General features: G+C 42.6%; 2 protein-coding genes across 2 annotated transcripts; both read left to right on the top strand.

Annotated features, from left to right (window-relative positions):
- The first annotated feature begins 470 nt into the window (after positions 1-470).
- LOC124269354 lies at positions 471-2,243 on the top strand. Its single transcript, XM_046704369.1, has 2 exons — positions 471-1,488; positions 1,669-2,243. The coding sequence occupies exons 1-2, from the start codon at positions 1,188-1,190 to the stop codon at positions 2,241-2,243; spliced, it is 876 nt and encodes a 291-aa protein (XP_046560325.1). The 5' UTR covers positions 471-1,187.
- Positions 2,244-2,315: 72 nt separating this feature from the next.
- Positions 2,316-4,097, top strand: LOC124269353. Its single transcript, XM_046704368.1, has one exon. It carries the CDS (start codon positions 2,316-2,318, stop codon positions 4,095-4,097), a length of 1,782 nt encoding a protein of 593 aa, XP_046560324.1.
- Positions 4,098-7,602: the final 3,505 nt, after the last annotated feature.

Here is a 7,602-nt window from a genome sequence, read left to right as displayed (position 1 = left end):
TACTGCACCGGTAAAGCTCTCGGAGTTATTGAATGCTGTGCTGTGATGGAGCCACATGTAGGATATCCTGAAGCTAAAAGACTATTGTTGGAACGTTTTGGCAACCAATATGTAATATCAAAGGCTTGGGTCGGAAAGGTCACTGAAGGATCAAGCTTGCGATATGGTGACAGTTCAGAATTAAGGAGATATGCAGACTCTGTTGGAAGCTGTGTTATCACTTTGACTGCCATGGGTAGACTGAATGAAATAGACAATCAAGTCAGAATGGGGAAGATAATTGGAAAATTACCTTCGTATCTTCAAGGGAGATGGAGAAAGCAAGCAGTTCATACCTTGAAAGTTCAAGGCAATTACCCTGGTATTGAAGCTCTATCAGAATTTATTGAGACAGCTGCGGAAGAAGCAACCGATCCGGTCTTTGGTACAGATAGCTTAACTTCAAAGGACTTAAAAGGAAAACCCCAAAAGCCTAACTCTGGAAAGTTTGCTGTGTCCAGCTTTAACGTTCAAGCTAGCAAGGAAACTGGCATCTCAGCTGGTAGTAGCTCTTACAAGAACCTAAACAATCAGTACAGGACTGGAGGATGGCCTGCATGTAAGTGTTGTTTGGGAAATCATGCCATATATGTGTGTAACAAATTCAAAGAAATGACTCCACAGAAAAGGCTGGACTTTGTGAGGGAACATAAGATGTGTTTTAATTGCTTTTCAACTCAACATGTGTCTTACAGCTGTAACAAACCAAGTCGGTGTCAAGTTGATGGTTGCAATCGCAAGCACTCCAGATTGCTGCACGATGGCTTACAGACATTGGTAAAGTCTGGTGGACGTGGTGTTGGTTCATCACATGGACAGACGTCTACATTGACACAAGAGTGTGGAACTCAAACTCATTCAATGCATAATTCTGTCGGTGGTGGTGTTAATGGGGCTGGTGTGTCCAGAACAGCCCTGCCTATTGTCCCCGTTTCAAAAGGTTGAATGGTCAGGATGGATTCATTGAAACGTATGCTTTTCTTGATAATGGAAGCACCAACACATTCTGTTCACAAGAATTGATTGAACAACTCGACGTGAAAGGAACAAAAACGTCTCTTTCACTTACTACATTCACCAATGAAAACTGTGAATCTGAAACCAATTTAGTGAGTTTAAACGTGACAGATCTTGATGGCAGACATTTAATGCAACTACCACATGTGTTTGTGATTCCCAAACTACCTGTTCCGACTGAGAGTTTAGCCAGCCAAACGGATGTTGATAAGTGGACTCATTTACAAGGTATAACTCTGCCGACCTTGGATCATGGAAGGATAACTCTTTTGATTGGACAAGACAATCCTTCAGCACTTGTACCAATTGATGTGCGGAAAGGTAAAGACAATGAGCCATATGCTACAAGAACAGTATTTGGCTGGACACTGAATGGGCGATTAGAATATGGTAGCCAAAGAAGGATAGTATCAAACTTTGTCCAAGCAGAACATGGGGCGGTGGGGTAGCCTAGTGGTTAAGGCATTCGCTCGTCACGCCAAAAACCCGGGTTCGATTCCCCACATGGGCACAATGTGTTAAGTCCATTTCTGGTGTCCCCAGCCGTGATATTGCTGGAATATTGCTAAAAGCTGCGTAAAACTAAACTCACTCACTCACTCCAAGCAGAACACAGCTTGGAGTCTTCAGTTGAGAGATTTTGGAAGTTGGACTCTTGTGAACACATTTTTGATAGTAAACCACAAATGTCTGTTAATGACAAGCGTGTTATAGATATTTGGCAGGAGTCTCTGGAGGTTGAAGAGGGACATTATAAAATGCGAATACCTTTCAGAAGTGAGCTTCCAAGCATGCCCAACAACTACAGTGTTGCAGAAGTCAGACTTGAATATCTAGGCAGGAAATTATCCAAGAATAAGAGCCTGCATGAGAGATACAGAGATGGAATACAGGAGCTTCTCAGTAAAGGATATGCTGAAAAGGTTCCACATGAAGAAACTAACCCCAAGGAGGGCCCTGTTTGGTATATCCCTCACCATGCCATGATCAGTGAGAAGAAACCGGACAAGTTGAGGATAGTTTTTGACTGTGCTGCCAGTTATGGAGGAACAAGCCTAAATGAGGAGGTTCTTCAAGGACCAGACTTAACCAACACATTAATTGGTGTTCTCCTTCGATTCCGTCAGGAAAAGATAGCCATAATGGGTGACATTGAGGCAATGTTTCACCAAGTTAGAGTTGCCTAAGAGCATCGCAATGCCCTGCGGTTTCTTTGGTGGCCTGATGGAGATGTATCAAGACAACCTGAGATCTACCGAATGACAGTTCATTTGTTTGGGGGCGTTTGGAGTCCAAGTTGTGCAAGTTTTGCCGTGAGACGCACTGCTGAGGACCATAGAGCTCATTTTAATCCCGAAACAATAAGGACAATCTTGGAAAATCTGTATGTGGATGATTGTTTGAAATCTGTAGCCTCTGTATCCAAAGCAATTAATCTCGTGAAGGAGTTGTGTGAACTGCTCCAGAGAGGAGGTTTCAAACTTACCAAGTGGATCATCAACTCCCGGGAAGTACTAGATTCCATCCATGCAGAGAGAAGAGCAAAGGAGGTCAAGGACGTTGATCTTGGAAGTAATGTTCTTCCACAGGAGCGAGCGTTAGGCGTTAGCTGGAACACTGAATCTGACAAATTTGGATACCTGTTCATGCCAAAGAACAAGCCAACTACACGAAGAGGTATATTAAGTGTCATCAGTTCAATTTATGATCCTTTTGGATTTATATGCCCAGTTACTCTGCAAGCTAAGAAAATCTTTCAACGTGAGTGCAGACTGAAGAAAGGATGGGATGATCTACTGGAAAAATGTCATGAGGAAAAATGGATTGAATGGATTCAGAAACTTTCAAGGATTGAACAGTTGACAATTACACGTTGTGTGTCTCCCTTTGACTCTGATGATTTATTGAAATATGATCTACATCATTTCTCTGACGCTTCCATGGAAGGATATGGAGCAGTGTCATACCTGAGGATTGTCAATTCTGATGGCAGAATCCACTGTGCTATATTGATGGGAAAGGCCAGGCTAGCACCTATGAAACAAATAACAATACCAAGGCTTGAACTCTCAGCAGCAGTCATTTCTGTAAAACTGGATCAATTATTACGTCAGGAACTGAGACTCAAGATAAGTAGTTCTACCTTCTGGTCAGACAGCATGGTTGTTCTTCACTACATCAAAAGTGATTCACATCGCTTCCATACATTTGTGGCAAACAGGATAGCTGTTATTCATGAAGGATCCACAGCTGACGACTGGCGTTATGTTGAATCCAAACTTAACCCTGGAGATGACGCATCCCGAGGTCTTAATGCAGATGAGATGATTTCGCAAGAAAGATGGATGAAAGGGCCAGACTTCCTCTGGCTGGATGAATCTGCATGGCCGACTATTCCAGAAGCATTTGAGTTGCCAGAAAGAGATTTGGAACTAAAGAGACCCAAAGTGTACTTTGTTCAAGGTGATGTCAAACATGGATGTACTAACAGGTTACTGGAACGGTACTCATCATGGTACAAGTTAAAGAGAGCTGTAGCTTGGATCTTGCGACTGAAACAGTGCCTATTGATAAGGTATAGAAATATGAAATCTGATCAAAGAGTTTCAAAGAATCCACTAACTGTTGAAGAAATCAGAACTGCTGAGTATGAGGTGGTGAAGTTTCTTCAAAGATGTCATTTCTCTGATGAGATCAATGATCTTACAGGAGGTCACCCTGTGAAGAAAACTAGCTCAATTTACAGGCTCGAACCTGTGATTAACTCTCACGGAATCATGTTTGCTGGAGGCCGTCTCAAGTACGCCGAAATACCAGAACAGGCTAAGCATCAGATGATTCTCCCTAAAGCACATCATGTTGCCAGGCTGATTGGACATCACTATGATGAGCTTCTTGGCCATTCCGGGAGGGAACATGTCTTATCTCAGATGAGACAAAGGTTCTGGATTATCAGTGCTCGTGCGACAATAAATGAGATTCTGAGAAACTGTACATTGCAAGCGTGTACAAGGTCTGAAGAATATCCAAAGAATGGCTGACCTTCCATCTGATAGGGTTACTGCAGGGCACCCCCCATTCACCTATGTCGGCGTGGACTGCTTCGGGCCATTTGAAGTCAAAAGAGGATGGGCTCTAGTGAAACGGTATGGGTGTCTCTTTACATGCTTAACCACCAGAGCTATTCACATTGAGAAACTGGAATCAATGGACACAAACTCTTTCATTAATGCATTGCGACGGTTTGAGAGTCGACGAGGAAAACCTGAGAAAATCAGATCTGATTTGTCAGAACTTCAAGGGAGCACACAGGGAATTGAGGGAAGCAATCAATTCATGGAATGAAAGCAAAATACAGAACTACCTCACACAGAAGAATATTCATTGGGAGTTCAATCCTCCTACAGCATCGCATATGGGAGGCGTTTGGGAACGTCAGATAAGAACGGTGAGGAAAGTTCTTAATGGGCTGTTGAATGGCGACCATGGTCTGCACGATGATGGTCTGCATACATTATTCTGCGAGGTGGAATCTATAGTCAACAGCAGACCGATTACAGTTGTATCAGACCATACAAACGACCCAGAACCACTGTCTCCAAACCATTTACTTTTACTGCGGTCGTGTCATACAATGCCACCAGGTGAATTCCATATACATGATGTCTATCGCCGACGATGGAAACATATTCAGTTCCTTGCAAATGTTTTCTGGAAGCGTTGGTTGCGAGAGTACTTACCAACATTACAGTTCAGGCAAAAATGGCTCAAACAGACCTGCAACCTTTGTGTTGGAGATATTGTTCTTGTGATGAATGAGAACACCCCACGTAATATGTGGCCGCTGGGTAGAGTTATCAAAACATTCCCTGGCAAAGATGGTCTTGTCAGGACGGTTGAACTTACTCCAAGAGGAACGACATATGTAAGACCAGTGCATAAACTGTGTGTAATCAAAACAGTGTCTGAGTGACTTGTCTGAAATGTGATAAAACACTGAGGACATTCAGTGAACAATTCAGGGGGCGGTGGGGTGGCCTAGTGGTTAGGGCGTTCCCTTGTCACGCCGAAGACCCGGGCTCGATTCCCCTCGTAGGCACGTTGTGTGAAGCTCATTTGTGGTGTCCCCCGCAGTGATATTGCTGGAATATTGCTGGAAGCTGCGTAAAACCACACTCACTCACTCGGTGAACAGTTCACTTTTGATATTATTCTTATTTAGTTCTATATTATCTGTTTGTTTGGGGCTGTTGATAGGGATAAATGTTGGCTCAATAGTATTAGCTTCACATTTATGGGGCCGGAATGTTAAGGATAAAAATTAATTTGTTTTTTACCGGTAAACTGATCTGGGCTTTGTTTTTGTTGCCGCCGGTAAGGATCCGGATTTTAAGTGGTCCCGCACGGTAGTTTGATCCGGGCGACTGAGGTCGACTAAAGCACATGGCTGGTGTCACTGCGGTGATTCATTTTTGTAGAGGGGCAAGGGGCCAAGAAAATTTGTAAGTAGTTGATGATTATTATTTATATTGATGAACATTGTTGATAGGGTCACAAAGCGTGTTAAGTTTGATGAATTTATATGAGTTTAGAATAATTTCAGTTTTGTCATGTCAGGCACGTGGGTTCGTGTTTCATATTTTTGTTATATTTACAGATACATTGCATTTATCTGAGTAGTCAAGATATTGATTTAGCATTGGAAATTGTTCAGCTGTATTTTAATAATTGTTTGTTTTATTAATACAGTTTGAACCGTATCAAGTTCAATTCTACCTACGCTGCGGCGTCTTGTAAAGAGTCTGCGGACAATAATCCAATAAACGTGCGTGTTCAAGATAAAGGCCCGACTATGTTTTAACCTCTGCAATAGCCACCAATATTTTTGCTGTGCCAGTCCCTTCCTATTCTTTCGGAGTAGTTGATTGGACAAAACAAGATAATCAGATTCTTGACCGCCTGACCAGAAGGATCATATCTGATAACACAACCCACCACACTCATTCCTCTCCTAATCATTTATATATGCCAATCCATTCTAGAGGTCGGGGGTTCATTAATGTGGAGGCTCTTCATGATAGAAAGTTATTGTGTACTTTTGCACATATTATATTTATTTATCTGATGATCCTCTGGTGATGCATGTCAAGACTCATGATGAAAGCAAGGAATTCCACAGCTATTTTAAGCGTCCCAAGGTTGTTGGACAGAATCTGAAATTTGAATAAATTGTTTTGATGGTGATGTACTGTTGACGGTACAGCGATGGGAGTAAACAAGGCGAGTTCTTCACCAAGTCAGCCCAGAGTCGGTCATTTGTGGACAAGCTTTCTGATAAGCCACTGCATCGTGTATATATGCAGTGTGTGGAACAGAACTGTAATCCCACCAACTCCTTTGCGTGGAAGAAGTCAGCTGGTCTTAAATATGAAACTGAGGGCTTTCTTTTTGCTACCCAGGACCAGTCACTTCCCACTCGCATTCGTCAAAATGTGATTCTTAAACAAAATATCAATACGAAATGTCGATTTTGCAATGAATTTACAGAGACTGTCCAACACTTTGTCAGTGGATGCCTTTCCTTGGCACAAACAGCATATCTTAAATGGCATGGCTCGTTGCTTTTACTACCGTCTGGGCCATGCCTGTGACTCTGAGGTCCATCCATGGTACGACACTGAACATGTCCAGGGCGTCATAGAAAATACTGCTTTCAAACTTCTGTGGAATAGAATATACAGCCTCATAAGAATTCCTGCCAACAAACCTGATCTTGTCCTTTTTGATAAAGCAAATGAATTTGTTTAAATTTAGTTACATTTTCTGTCCCTTGTAACAGCAATGTGATTGGCAAGATTCAGGAAAAGCATGCTAAATATGCGGACACTGCCTTTAAAATGTCTTGCTTGCATCCCAAGCACACTGTCGTCAGGCTCCCCATTGTTCTCGGTGCCCTTGGTTTGGTACCTCCTGATCTCTTGGTGCAGATCAGGAGAGTGCCCCGGTTCTCCACAGCCCTTCTGACACTCTGGGTAATGCAGAAGGCTGCAGTGTTGGGGAGTCTACGTATTCTCCGGAAAGTTCTTGGTGGGTTCGACTAGTTAGTGTTTCCTGTGAGAAGTCCCATTCACTGTCTGGGCTGCGTGTAGAAGGGGCAAGGGCTCTCCAGGAGCTGATGATGAGCCTTACCAGCCTGACTGTACCAGGATCACCCGAACCCTCTCTGCTGCATACTATCATTAATCTGTAATACATAATAATGAGTGAATTTATAAAGCACAAATAATACTCCAGGCACTAAGTGCCTGCTCTAGGCGCTATGATGAGTATATGCACAGTATTTACGAGTAGAAACAAGCAAATCTGGCAGTGATAGTATTTTCGGATAGTTTTTTAAATGGGATATTCCAAAATTTCCCACGTTCACAAGTCAACACAAATCAGGTGTACCGATGTCAGTACAAAATATACTGACATTACACCATGATTCCCGAACATCAATTGTAGCCATAACCAAAGTGATGCTAATATTTACCCCTCTGCTGT

This window comes from Haliotis rubra, unplaced genomic scaffold (genome assembly GCF_003918875.1).
Source record: "Haliotis rubra isolate DU_JTF1 unplaced genomic scaffold, ASM391887v1 Scf1440, whole genome shotgun sequence".
Classification (NCBI taxonomy): Eukaryota; Metazoa; Mollusca; class Gastropoda; order Lepetellida; family Haliotidae; genus Haliotis; species Haliotis rubra.
Note: the sequence above shows the minus strand (reverse complement) of the source record. Positions and strands in the feature narration are given on the sequence as shown.

Bases quoted from the DNA above. Each gene is read 5' to 3' on its own strand.
- LOC124269354 (XM_046704369.1), top strand. From the start codon at position 1,188: ATGCAACTACCACATGTGTTTGTGATTCCCAAACTACCTGTTCCGACT. The intron at 1,489-1,668 runs ATGGGGCGGTGG...TCCAAGCAGAAC, and splicing joins AAACTTTGTCCAAGCAGAAC to ACAGCTTGGAGTCTTCAGTT.
- LOC124269353 (XM_046704368.1), top strand. From the start codon at position 2,316: ATGACAGTTCATTTGTTTGGGGGCGTTTGGAGTCCAAGTTGTGCAAGT.